Source organism: Cynoglossus semilaevis, chromosome 12 (genome assembly GCF_000523025.1).
Source record: "Cynoglossus semilaevis isolate Cse_v1.0 chromosome 12, Cse_v1.0, whole genome shotgun sequence".
In the NCBI taxonomy this organism is placed as follows: Eukaryota; Metazoa; Chordata; class Actinopteri; order Pleuronectiformes; family Cynoglossidae; genus Cynoglossus; species Cynoglossus semilaevis.
Window position 1 is genome coordinate 10,784,231 of NC_024318.1, and position 14,243 is coordinate 10,798,473.

The window sequence follows — 14,243 nt, forward strand, 5'->3', positions numbered from 1 at the left end:
CCCACACTGAGCAGTTCAAGCTCAGGTTTAACACTAATGCACGTCCCAGTTGGACAATAACACATTTCATCTTTAACTTGCCTTCACTTTATTATTTTTCTATTTTAAAGCTAGCATATGGGATTGTTTTTTGTTTTTGTTCGTTTCAAGTTATTTCTGGAGGTAATTTCGGTTATAGTTTAGCCATAGATGTTCCTCAGCCTCCTATTGGCGAGCATAACACTATGGTCTTGGCTAATTTAAACGTTTCTAATGTTTTGAGTGATATTGCTATGCTACATTTGACATATACAGTATTAGGTACTTTTCTCTGACTATTTTTAACTTCAGATTTTGGCCTTATTTTGGCCTTCAGTTTGAATTGTTCTAGAGTTATTAAAGCTAACATCAAAGTTTAAGCTAATTTCAACAATTTCCGTGCTTGATATTTTAGTCATTTTCACTAGTGTATTTATATGGGGCTTTAATACTGGCTTCCTTTAGCATAATTTTAGCTACATTTTTGCACACTATTACCATTTTCTGCACCAACCTTTGCATATCTAATGTTGGTTGGATTAACCATATTTGCCATGTTCTTACCTAGGAGTCAAACTAGTCCAATCTCTGGACTATACGACCAGGGTAACGTGCCTAACCTTTAACAGTTTGACATGTTAGCCCTGGCTCATATACAGCATAAATAGCTCATTAACAGAACACTTTTCTACCTGTTTTCATCCTCCATGTTGAACACTGCTACAGGAGCCTTTACGTCTGTCTCAGCTGTTTATCTGAGCAACAGGTGAGAGTTTATAATTAATCTGTGTTGACAGGCGTGCTTTGTAGCCAATCAGCATTGAGTATTTGTGTTCAGGCTTATGCAGAGGCAGCTGTGAGCAGGACCCCACGCTCATGTGTTCTTTGGACTGACTGTCACAGTGGTTTTAGCTCTGTGCTGCTGCAGGGAGCTGGAGCTGAACCTGCTCCATCAGTGTGTGTGTGTGAAAAGACTCAGCAAACATGGTGAGTACACAACCTGTCCACACACAGGACTCACGGTGCCTCAGGAACCTGTTGGTTTTTATATTCAATGTTTGGCTTGGATTGCATTCTGAAGAGTAACTGCATGTGTTTAGTGACATATTTTTGTTTTTGCTGATATGTTATTGAATGGATCTGAATGACAGAAGCAACAGTGTGTGTTTGCATAGGTGGGTGTTGTTTGTCATGTCTCCTTGAAGTGCTCAGATGAAGCAGATTAGAGGGTTGCTATGATACCCAGTGATGTCACCACTCAGTTCCAGTCGGTGGTCATCATGATATCTGTTGGATCTTGTGGTGTAAAAGCCTGACTGCTCAACTGGAAACAAAGCCCACCTTCTCCCTTTACAGTGGCCTCTTGATTCGACAACATATTCATTAGTAATATAGAAAAATGTCTGAAGTGTGGCTGGGATGTGACGTTAGGCTCATGAAAGCTGGATTGTGAACTAATTTGATCTTTGAAAAATGTGATCAGAGGCACGACCAGCCACCACCACCATCACATGACTATGAACCGGTTGGTGTTTTAAAGCAGGACTGCAGAGAATCATTGTTTCCAGATGGGATCATGTGCAACCAATCAGAGCCTGTGTTTATGAAACTGCCCCTCGACAGTAAAAACCCCTAAAGAACCACTCATCTGTTGTGTGTTTGCAGGCTGGTAAAATCCAGGGCCTGAGTGAGGATGACAGAGCCCACCTTCTACCATTACTACGAAATGCTCAATGGGTGGAGGTGGTGGGCCGGGACGCCATTTACAAAGAGTTTGTCTTTAAAGACTTTAACCAGGTTGGTTTATTACAAAACCAAACTCACAAACTCCTCACAGCTGACAGTTTGTAAATAATATGTTAGAACTTGATATTCTTTCTTTTCAGGCTTTCGGATTCATGTCCAGAGTGGCTTTACAGGCAGAGAAAATGGACCATCATCCTGAGTGGTTTAATGTCTATAATAAGGTATAAAGAGACCTCTGATCAATAATCACAGTAGGATTAATGCTGGTTGTAGTGAGGCTTTAGATTCCTATTGTAATTTATAGTTAGCTACAATTCAAAGAGATTACTTTATCAAAGATTTTAATTCACACAACAGAATAACTGATTTCCATGATGTTACATATTCACCTCTGTTAGTCAAATAAAAAAAATCACTGGAACCTTCTGACCCCTCCATTTAAATTTTTAAGGGTTGACAAGATAAATTGTTTTATCTTGGATGTACTACGATGAACACAACATTTCTATAAATGTACGCAGGTCTGCTTAATAAATTAGAAGCATTATTTAACTTTGAATATCTTTCTTTAACTGTTTGGAGTTTAAATATTATGTATAAAAATCAAAGATACAACAGATCAACAACAAAACAAAATACAGTTTTTCTCCTGTTTTTCCCTCTAGGTCCAGATCACTTTGAGCACACATGACTGTGGAGGCCTGTCGCAGCGTGACATCACTTTGGCCACATTCATTGACCAAGCATCTCTAATGTGATCAACCATAATAAATGAGGATAGATCATTAGGTCAAATGTGCTCTCTGTAATGCTTCTGTGGAAAATTGTGAATTTAAGGAAATCTTAAATGTAAATGTTGACCCTTTATGTCTAAAGGATTCAGGTATTACTGCAATCATTCCAACGCTATGTACTTTACACACAACACACACGACACACGGGCTAGACAACACAACCAGCAAGTGAGTCCAATAAAATGGACTCAAATTGAAATAATACCTGGGTCTACTCTTGATGATTTGTCTCCATTCATCAGTCCATCACAGGGCCACATGTAGAGACAAACAAACATTTACACTTGAATGAATATCTTAGACAATCCCATGTGTTTTTTAAGAAAACCGGAGGAATGAAAGGAAATATATCTGAAAAAACCCAAACCCACCCGGGAAATGCAAACCATCCAGTTAGTGCACAGTTGGGGTTTGAACCCGCGACCATCTTGCCTTAGAATATAGAATTTTGGGCTCAACCTAAGTTACACATAATGATGCTGATTAATTCTGTGTATCTTTGTGACTGTAAAGAATAACCACTGCCAGTTGTTACACAGTGCATTAAAATTGTTTATTAAACAGTTTTTGCCCATTCATTCATCACGCCTTCTCTAACACAAATATGATGAGTAATAGTTGGGTTAACCATTCTGTTTAGGCTTTGCTTTCTTTAGTTTGTTATTAGGTGAATGATAAAAGATTAAAAACAAATCCCTGCACATGTATTAAACCAAATACAACCATGTCTCATTATAAAACTGCTCCGTGGCTGAAAAAACCCAACATGATTTAACTGCCTTGAACACGAAACGATAAATCACACAAATAATGCCATTCTAAACCGGTTCCGAAAACATCTCTCAAAACATTTATAGTGGAGCGCCCCGTCTGTTCCTCGTTAATAAAAAGAAAATTATATTACATATTGCACAAACATGGACAATAATTTCAAAGAAATTCACAATGTCAAAGAGCAATCGTAAGAAAACACGTTGTATAAATAGAACAAAAGCCAAAGTTTTTCTGATGGTACAGTTGACGCTGAGCGACACCATTCCATAATTAAATGCCAGATCCAGAGGACGGAGATCTCCATCAAAATCTAAGAACACTTTATTGCCGTGTGTTAATGTTGCCTCAACATAGTGACCGTTGTGTGTGAAGTGGTAAAAACAAAGACGCCCTGTTAGACTGTGTTTCTATGGATGGATGAGTTGCATTGAGTAACAACTGAGGTAGATTTAGACCAATATTTAAAATGAAGAAGTACACAGGTGACTATGAGGTGAGAAAAACACCGCCTGACACTGGACAGTGGAACAGAGATGGAAACAACCTTCAGCCCAGTCTGTGATTAAAGGCTGTAACATGTCCCAATACATTACAACCAACATCTGTGTAAGAATAAGTCACTAAGGACGATTACTATCAGACTCTGTATATTATTAGAATATATATAATTTAACAGTCCCTTGTTAATAAAAAAAGCACAGATAATCCATTTTTAAGATCTGTGTGTGAAGTATTTGACACAGTGGAGACTGGAACCATCCCATATCTGTCCTGGATTCACCTAATTAAAAACGTGGTAATGAAGCATAATTTGGTGTTTTTCTCTATGGACTATGGTGTAGTGAATTTAAAAGACTTTGAACACTTGATTATGTAGAATCAAAAGATAAACATGTTTTAATATCGTAGACTTAATATCTTCAGCTTAATGGCTTCATCTTTGATCTGGAATGCAGCGTCCGAGGGCATTTAACCCCTAAGTGGCCCATCTCTTCCCTGGCAAGTACTGGTCCCAAATACAGATAATAGAGAGGTTAGTGTCAGGAGGTCAGTCACAATGCCCCTAAACCCAGCACTGTGTATGTGGTAATACTTCAAAAACTGAACTACTTTGTTTAAAAACTCAACCTTAATCTTCGTCTATCTTTCTACAAACCCTACTCTGGTGAACATTGGGCAACAAAATAAGAATTCAAAAAAACAGTTTGATAAAAATTTAGTTTCAAGTGATATAGATTCAACCTGATATGTTGAGGTCAGGGCATTGCAGTGCATGTTCATTTAAAGGCTATTTTCCAGCGAATTATTACTACAGTACAAGTCGTCAGGTGGTGAAGTCCAAACACACCAGCACAGCTCCAAACGTCGTGCTGATCTGGAGCAGTACATTTAGTTTCATGCTAGAGGGCAGCAGAGCGTTCCTATGGGCTTTCAGTGGTCTGTGTCTTTTAAAGGCTGAAATGTTGTGGTGGTTTTTGTTGATGTTTTTGTTGTTGTTGTTTGTTTTTTTTTAATTGGAATTATTTCATGATTAGTAGAAATTGAGACTAACATTTGTTGAACAAAAGCTAAAATTGAAATGAGTGATAATAAAACACAAAAAAGTCACACAGTTGCAATAATTAAGGTGATAATACAAACAAACAAACAAAAAAAACAACGAAAAAAGAACAAAAGAATTAAAACCAGTTTGGAAGCTGTCACTCTGTGCTATTTGGGCCCAGTTTTAAAATAATTCCCTCTGGGGCTCATTACAGTGACAGTGGCTTGTGCTTCACAGATCTTCACTGATGTTTTTCTATGCTGTATAGTAAGGCAACCGTTAAGCAGCTAAGTCAGAGCTCTAGTGGGTGACAGGGAGGGGTGAGCGTGCACGACTGTCAGTGGGCTTTGCCGTTGCCATTCATGTGGTTGGTGTTTGTCTTGTGCACCTCGGTGCTGTAGAGACAGTCGAGGAAACCCTGGGAGATTTCTGTTACCAAGGATCTGTCTGGGATGGACTGAGCCATGCCGTAGATCGCTCCCTGAAACAAGAGGAAGACGTTAGTGAACGCATCAGCAACTGATGGAAAAGGCTGAACTGGTACCCAATGCCATAAGGGGTATTATGACAATATATCAAAATTTGCAGATTACTTAAACATGTTGTGTTCTGAACTAATTTTGTTATTTATTATTGATCCAACATTGTATTATTGTGTAACTGATCAGTACTGGTTTCTCTGTCTGTGCATGATGCAAGCAGAATTGTCAAAAAGTGACATAAACAAAGCGAGAGATAGAACATCTAATCTCTCATTATCATTATCAGCAGGGCTCCTCTTCAGTGCACGTACACAGGTCAAGTCCAGATCTGTGTCTTATGTTGCTGTTGCTGCTGTATGTTTTTTGTGTGTGATAATTATAGTAAAACGGCACCACTTTACCCTTTAGAAGTACTGCTTAGCAAAAAGCAGCAAAACAACCCATAACGCCAAGTTAACAATCAACTGATCATGTTATAATAGCAGCACTCTGATAGTAAGGAAACATGGACTTTAGAAACACTACTACACTCATGTTGTAATCACTATCACTTAGTTAGTTACAGAAGTTGAAAACTCCTACAGGAAACTCTGTGACACAGATTCATTTTAAAATTAGGCTTAATAAAAATTAAGGTTATTTTTTAATAATAATCAAGTTCAAACTACGAAGCAGAAAACAAAAAGGCACTTGTATAAAAGTTAAATAAAAGGTTAAACACACTGAATCTCCCACAGTCCTCTGTGAGGGTTCAGTTCAGTGTGAAAGTCCAAAGAGCAGCAGCTAAACTAGACAGTGATAAAACTTGACTTTTGGTGATAATTTGTTAACAGCAGCCAAGGTCTGTCACACATGACAGAGGCTCTGGTGATTTGTCTTACCATTCCTGTGGTTTTCTCTTTGGGATTCTTCATAATGATGGCAACCTGCTCTCTGACACAACGGACAAACTGATCGGCGACTCCCTTCTGGGTGTGCAAAACTGTGCAGCAAATATGGATGCTGTGAAACACAGAGGGACGTTCAGTGGGAATCATCGACTGAAGCCAGAAATAATAAATCACTGCCAGTCGTCAGTTACAAACCTGGAAGGAAACTGCAGAGTGTTCAAGTTCCAGCCCTCCGACGTCAGTGCATTAGACAGACGGAAGATGTCAAACACATCTGATCCTATGGCCACCACCGACACCTCTGGGTCCCCGAAGACAAAGATCCCTTTTATCTTCCTGATTCTGTCAATGTGAAAATGAAATGACAACTGTCGAAGCTGCAGTCATTTTAACTTTAAGTTGATACCATTAACCTGCCATGGCGATGGGTTAAAGGCAGAGGTCACATTTGTTGTGTGCAGTGGTGTACGGTGCCACGATGACAATAAATCACTTTCACTTCACTTAAACCTCAGTGAACTAATGACATCATTTTTTGCTGAAACCTCCAACTTGTGTCACACAAGGAATGAGCTTTAAATGTTTTTACATTTACACACTTTTTGCCAAAGAAGCTTATTCCATGAAGCAGATAAACTCAATCACCACTGTGTATTATTATTGGTATTTTAAGACAACTTGTCACTTTTAGGATCTTACTCTGATTTGATTTTCTGCGCTGTGCTGATTATTTTCCTGGTGGCATCCACATATCCGTTCTCTCCCATGTGCATCATTGTAGCCCAGCAGGCGGCGATGATACCGCCAGGCCTGGAGCCCGCTATCGAGGGTGAGGCGTAGATTCCCCCTTGCCAGTCTGGTGCTACAAAGTACTGGTGGTGACGGTATTTTTTGTCACTGTACAGGATCACAGATGAACCTTTAGGGGCGTAGCCGTACTGGAGAAGGAATGTCACACAAAGGTATAGATTAATGTATGCAACAGTGATTTAAAATAACAAGGGTGAGACTCAGACTTTCTTTAAGCTAGGTGAGATTAAACATAACATTCAACATTCCCAGACTGTTGTCTTACGCACCGTATGAGGTCTAGTTCCAGGATGATTTTTTGGATATAAATCTTTTGTAAGAGAGCTGAAGTGATCTTGTACTCCTTACTTTGTGCGTATCTGCCGAGATGCTGGTCACACCTTTTACCCTGAAGTCGAACGGAGCCAGTGAGTAACCAGCCTTGGCCATGAAGACAATCAGAAAACCCCCAAGGCAGGCGTCAACATGCAGTGGGATTTTATAACGTAGAGCCAGCTGGAAGATACAATGAGAAAGTATTGTACTGCAACTTCCTTCTTTTAAAATCAGAAATGAAGAAGAAAAATGTATCCCTTTCTTACCTTGGCCACTTCCTCAATGGGATCAATGATTCCGTGAGGAAACTGTGGGGCTGAGCAGACAAGCATGGCTGTGTTCTTGTTGATGGCCCTTTTCATAGCCTTGGACAAAAGGAATAGAGAACATGAGTGGAACTTAAGAACTAAAAAGAAAAACCAGACAGCTGTGTGTTAACTCTCTGTTGTGGTCTCACCTTCACGTCTACTTTCATAGTTTTATTGTCAAGTGGAATGTGAACCAACTTCATCCCAAAGTAGTGAGCGGCTTTGTTGAAAGCTGCGTGGACACTGACAGGTGCCACACTGAAGAGGTCAGAACAAAACACACATTAGAAGATGTGTGTGAATGGGTTTCTGTAATATGTGTATTATTAGTCAGTACAACTTGTAAGCATTGTACTAGGTTATGTACTGGAGATGGTCATTTCTACTTTCTATATAACGACTCATGCTGACAAATGGCAGTTATTTGATAAAGACTTTGATAGTGAGAAATGTCATACTGATCTACTGGTCAGTAAGTGTGTAGAATACAAAACCTGACCACAGCCTGACATTAGTTTTTTTCTGGACCAGCCTCTAAAGGTACTTTTTATTTCACAGAAGTGCAGAGGAGACGTTATTTGTGCCTTGGTCCATTTAACATAAAATACAAGGTAAATAATTAACAAAAAAACATTTGTGTGTCTTAGATAACGGTCACAGTGCATAATGAGTCTTACATTTCAGGGTATTTGACACCTCGTTCATATGCCATGTCCCTATAAGCTTTGCAGGCCATTAGGATGCTCTCAGTTCCCCCTGAAGTAACCTGAGCAAAGCAGAAGTATTGATGAATTATAGCTTCTCACTGTGCTCTGTAAATGTGCACGAGGCTTTGACTTACTGTGCCACAGGAGTTGGGCCCACCATTGAAAAGAGTGCAACACATTCTAACAACTTCTGCCTCCATCTTTCTGACTCCTGGAAAGATGTCTGGGTGAAGTGGATTGCTCCATGCAAAATCTCCATACACCTTCAAACAAAGGAGAGAAACATTGACAGCAGCAGAAGAAAATAGTACAAGTACATTTTTACTGCTGCGTGTACCTATTATAAAAATGTTATTCAATATATTTTTTTTTCATCCACTGTTTTTGCTCGAAATGAAACACACCTTAACTAACAGCTTGGTCAGTGATTCATCTCCCCAGTACACTGCACCAGAAACACATCCTTTCTCCCAGGGCACCTCATCTGCAGACGTTCAGGATGAGCCATCTTATCAGTCACTCTTAGCTGAAACATTAATTATCCACAATGACGATGACTTACTCAGAGTCTGGTGTTCTTTGATTTTCTCCAGCACTTGGCTCTGAGAGAGGCCTTTAGAAGGCAGCTGTTGTGTGTAACTCATCCCATTCTTCAGAGTGCACAGACTCTCAGACATGTCGTCCAAAGCTTTGTTCAGCTGGCTCTGAATCTGACAAAGGGCAAAGAGTTATTTTTTGACATACAGTAAATAAACTCAACATCAGGGTCAGAAATCAGCTGTGGCCTGGAGCAAAGGCACCAAAATGGAAATCTGAAGATTGAGAATTTTTTTTTTGCTTCTAATTTGTCTGTGTTTGCCCTACTGTGTTGTTTGTTACAAAGAGTTGCATTTTTCTTCGTTCTAGGACTCATCAGTCACATGACTTTTAGTAAAATTGATTTGGAGATAAGCCATATTTGCCCAAACACATACCATTACAAAAACAAAGATTTAAACATAAATCATTTTCTTTTCTGTATCCATTAAAACAACACTATTGCAAAATTGCTTTGAAAATGTGTTAACTCCTGCATGTTGACTCTCATATCAATATATTTTTTAGTGTATGACTAGAGGTCATAATGAACACAACATTATCACAAGAGCATGATATTAAGTGTGTCAAAGGTCTGACCCCACATCACCCTCGCCCCCACCCTTCATAAACATTCATCTGGCGACTGGTGACTCACGACAGACTGAGGCAGCACAAACACTGCACATCTCCTGGGGGGAAAAACGGGAACAGACTTAACCACAGATACTTACTGCCCCGCCGATGAAGGGTATTTTTCTGATGAGTCTAAAGCACTGCTTCTTAATTCGTGACGTGAGACCTATTACAACAAAAAAAGAAGACAAGGCAGCAAATGTTAGTCAGCTGAACGTGACTTTAAATCACAAGCCCCAGACAATGAACCCCTTCATTCTGACTCTGAGGGCATTATAGACATGCAGCTCATTTCTTCAAGCATCAAAATGGGTGAGAACTGTGATTAAGTATTTTTTCACTTGGCACGAATGTTGTTACCAAAGAGCCTGGCCTGTGGTTCTCAAAATGTGCTGAGCAACTGGGGATTTTCTGCACAGACATCGCTACAGTTTTCAGAGAACATTCCCAAAAAAAAAAAACAAAAAAAAAAAAACGTCCAGTGAGCAGCAGTTCTCTGGATGGTAAAATCTCATAATGTCAGGGGTCAGAGGATAATAGCTAGACAAGTTGAAGCCGATTGTAAGGCAACAGTTACTTAAATGATCCTTTGTTGAAAACCAAAGCAGAGAGAATCTCTAGAAGTTTTAGTTGAACCAAAATTCAGAGAGAGAAAGTGACTGAGAAAAATATACCAGATAAGCAATGAATGTTTTATTAATTAATTCCCACAACTCTAAATGTATCCATGGCACACAGTTGAATTATGACCCACCATTAGGTAACACTTCTCCTACATGTCATTTTCACAGGAGGCGACAAATACTCCAAACTGATTTCAATTTTTGAGATGTTGCAAATTTTATGACTTAGAAATATCTGTGACTACAGTCTCCATGGTTCACTTTGTTATCATTGTGTCAGGCCAAGTCAGTTAACCCATGTCATGTGTCAAAGATTACTTTCTTGCTGGAAGAGGAAGGCCTTCATCCAGACTGCTCCCAGAGTGGTGATGACTGCTGCTCCGATGATCTGCCATGGTTCCAGGTGTGAACAGTGGAAGTTGATCTGTCGGCGACCTTCTTCCACATACAGCATGACCATCTCTTTATACACTTCTAATGCACCCTGAAAACAAATGATGCATCAAAAGTTCAATGAAAGAGCGGATCCAGAGATATTTACTCTGTTATATCTGATTATCTAGTTGCAAATTCAGTCAATGTAAGTAAGCATCCTTGAATCCTAATATAAATATTTAATTTCAAAGTTATATTAATAAATATTCATATGGTATATTAATGTGAGTTTAATAGTTTCAAACTGGAATGGTGAATTAAAGAGTCTACTTATGAACACATTTGCATTCACACAGAAACTACCAGGCTCAAGAAGTCATTCTGCAGCATTATATTGTAAATTGAAGTACTTACATCTGAAGCCATTGTGACCTAAATAGCTCAGTTTCCTCCTCAAACAAAAACTGTTGGCAGGTTTGCCGTCAAACAGGCCAACGTAGTGACAGAATCTCCTTCGATCTCCAAGTAAAAGTAAGATCAACACGCTGCGCTAACAGCACAACTATCACCTGGCTCCTCCCAGCACCACAAACAACTGTAAAACACTTAACCAGCCTGAAGACGATTTTGTACTTGTCAACCACAATATGTAAAGACAGGAAATTCAGGCTGAAACTCTGCAGATCTGTAACGTTAATACTTCTGGTCACTGTTAACTACTGAAATACTCTATGACCATCTGGATGTAAATGTAGGGATGTTAGCAGCACTAACCCATAACAGTTGGTGAGGCGATGACATATATAACTGTTATTTCATAAGTGCAGTGTATTTATCTTTTCATTATCGCTACCTTTATGCAGGTTTTTTTTTTACAACACTAGACAAAGTTGTTTGATAACAGGGACACAGGTTTGTCCAATCCGATGGAGGAAAGAACGAAACTCAAAGGTCATTATCTTAACTAATCGGTGTGTGTGTTTTTATTATTTTTATGACATGAAAATATGACAGTGAATTTTAGAAATGTCTCTATGGGCTGGGGAGTTTGGGGATAAATAGTATGTGAAGGCTTATAAACAGGACACTGAAGTTTACCTTTAGACAGAAATCTAAAATAGTCATACTTGCCTTTTTGTTTACTGTTCTCTTATACAGTACAGGTTAGGCCAGATCAGTGGTGATAAGACAAGCCTAGCAAGACTTAAGTTTTATGACTCTCCAAACTAGTAGCTCTCCAAATAAATGTAATTGTAGTTTAAGGAGTAAAGGGAGTTGTTTAGCTTACAAGACTTCATTAATTTATTTTAAGGTAAACTCTCATGGTCAGTTGTATATTCTTTTGCTAAACAACATAGTGTAGTTATTTTTGGACCATGATCTTAAGGGCAGTTTACATTTTTAACTTCCCTCTGGCATTTCTTCCCCAGTTTTTCCATTGTTCTTTAGGTTGCTTCTTTCCATTCTCACACCAAGTAGCCTCAGGTCATTATCTCTTCTATTACTGTTAATCACTGGGAGCAGGGTTGTTGGGTCTTACTAGTTCTAGTTCCATCCCATTTTCTAAATTACATGCTTCTAGTGTATATAAACATATTCTAATCTGATTTGATTTCTTGGGCCTAAATTTAGTTTTTTTCTCTTTTTTATAAACACCTCTTCCTAGACTAGTGCTTTTGTTTTCCATCCCAGCTCGTTTACACTGTATGTCTTACTGCTTCTCTGAGAGCATCAATATTTCTTCTACTCAACTCAACTGTTTTAGTGTTGACACTTTTAAAACAAAAATTGAGCTTCAATAATAAAGATGCTATGTTATGTGTTGCTCTGGTAATCTGCCATTGTTTAAAAGAACACATTTGAAAATGTTCTACGAAGGTTAAAAACGTGTAGTGTAAATGCAGCGATACAGGTTTGCCACACACATCCATCATAACAGAGACAGGTAATTTAACGTCAGTGCTTGAGCCCAGGAAGGCCTTTGACACATTTTCTGTCTTTGTATTCCACTTTCAGGTCCACCCATACTTTTTCCATTCAATACAAGCCTCACCTCAGGAAAACTTACACCAACTCCACACAAAGACTTATAAACTAGCATTGTCCAACAACGTTTGAACAGCGGACGCCCATTCTTTGGCTCCCCCTCACGCAACATCTGACTATTCTTGTAAGGAGAGCTTTTGTTGTCCAGAGGGAAGGTCATGTTCTCATGGAAATGTACTAGGTGTGACTCTGAGGTGGCGGCTCCTGGATACATCAAGGTGAAACTCTGCTGCACACTCCTGCAGGAGAAGAAGAACCCTCTTCCTCTTCCCCATCTTCCTCTACCCCAGCTGACTTTAAAGAGTTCAGTGAAGAGAGAGACTGGAAGTTTATTTTGCACTGGCAGCAGATCTGTGTCAGGTTAGCTGCATTTTAGTGCTCAATGTTTTGTCTTTCATCAGCTGCCACTCATGTTTGATAGCATGTCAACACTTTTGAGGAGAATCTCACAAAAACCCAAACAGCTCTGTGATCCCAGAAGTGGGTCGTGTCTTTGTTTAAACTTCTTGTCTATTACCAACAAACAGAATCTCTTGTTTTAAACAGTCGTTTACTTAATAAACAACAGGAACAAGAGGAGCTTTAAACCACAAACAGAAGAGGAACTTCCCTCTGTCACTGGTCCGCTGGTTATAAAGAACACAGCTTAATGGCTTCAAAAAACAAAACGTAAAGACAGCTATGTCAACCACTTTCATTGTTCCTAAAATCTATACACAGTCGTTTTATGTCGCATGTCACACTTAGGTATTAATTCAACTGGAATTATAGTATTCTGACTGTTAAATTGCGACTGTCTCCGTTTGTGGTCTTGCAACATCTCTGATAGAAAACAAGTTTTACTTCAACGACTGACAAGTCCCAGCCGCAGCAACTGTCACCTTCCCGTGTCACGCACCGGCTGTAAAAACAAACATAAATGAAGAGACACTCACCCAATAATCCATGATGTCGCGGCAAACTCTGTCTCCAATTCTCCTTTTGTCTGTAGTTCTAACCAAAGTAGCCGCTCCGCTGCTGCTTTCTCACTCCAGCCTTCGAAGCCTCATTTACATGCTGCTATCAAACACAGCAACAAGCTAACGTTCTAGTCAGGAAGAAGTATCTGGGGACGTCATGACGTAAAATCGCGTCTCGGCATGCGTAAATCTACAAAAAAGTGGAAGCGTTGCATAAAATGCATCTGCGTGTTTTTCTGCAACTGCAAATACATTATAAATCTTTTCATTTTAGAAAACATCTAAAAGCGTTGTCTCACAAAGAAATGAGTTAGCAAATATCTATTGCTTTTCTTTCAAAGTGAATAAGAAATATAGCGTGTATAATTTAGTACATTATAGAGATAAAGTACGTGTTGCAAATCAATATATAAACCCAAATTTTCTCTACACGTGAAAGAAAAAAAGCTATATGCTAGAATCGAAACACCATTTACAAGAAAAGCCTGTATGCAAATGTCAAAAAATATCAATTTTGTGTCTTTTCTGTTCTCTGAACTCTTCAGTTCAAAATTGATCTAAACAATGATTTTAGGATAAACGTTAAGTATTTAGTAAATGATATTATAAACCCAAGGCAAAACGATTTAAAAGTCTTGCAA

At 39.0% G+C, this 14,243-nt stretch overlaps 3 protein-coding genes across 5 annotated transcripts in view; 1 reads left to right on the forward strand and 2 right to left on the reverse strand.

The window, feature by feature from the left end:
• LOC103387461 (heparan-alpha-glucosaminide N-acetyltransferase) overlaps positions 1-855 on the reverse strand; it is a 27,844-nt gene extending 26,989 nt beyond the window's left edge. For 2 of the 3 annotated variants that reach the window (XM_008322120.2, XM_008322119.2), the window contains exon 1: positions 711-855. In XM_008322120.2, the coding sequence (XP_008320342.1) occupies positions 711-720 (10 nt within the window). In that variant the 5' untranslated portion in view covers positions 721-855. The remainder of the gene's footprint in view (positions 1-710) is intronic. The other variant, XM_025060807.1, reaches the window with a different exon arrangement.
• Positions 856-867: 12 nt separating this feature from the next.
• Positions 868-3,119, forward strand: pcbd1 (pterin-4 alpha-carbinolamine dehydratase/dimerization cofactor of hepatocyte nuclear factor 1 alpha). Its single transcript, XM_008322124.3, has 4 exons — positions 868-1,005; positions 1,684-1,815; positions 1,905-1,985; positions 2,430-3,119. Exons 1-4 carry the CDS (start codon positions 1,003-1,005, stop codon positions 2,520-2,522), a joined length of 309 nt encoding a protein of 102 aa, XP_008320346.1. The 5' UTR covers positions 868-1,002; the 3' UTR covers positions 2,523-3,119.
• Positions 3,094-13,735, reverse strand: sgpl1 (sphingosine-1-phosphate lyase 1). The gene is made up of 14 exons (XM_008322122.3): positions 13,579-13,735; positions 10,541-10,706; positions 9,698-9,765; positions 8,950-9,097; positions 8,792-8,871; positions 8,522-8,650; positions 8,358-8,446; positions 7,830-7,938; positions 7,639-7,737; positions 7,406-7,552; positions 6,947-7,185; positions 6,443-6,589; positions 6,239-6,359; positions 3,094-5,356 (listed from the first exon to the last, which is right to left on the reverse strand). The coding sequence occupies exons 1-14, from the start codon at positions 13,588-13,590 to the stop codon at positions 5,213-5,215; spliced, it is 1,698 nt and encodes a 565-aa protein (XP_008320344.1). The 5' UTR covers positions 13,591-13,735; the 3' UTR covers positions 3,094-5,212.
• Between the last annotated feature and the right edge of the window lie 508 nt (positions 13,736-14,243).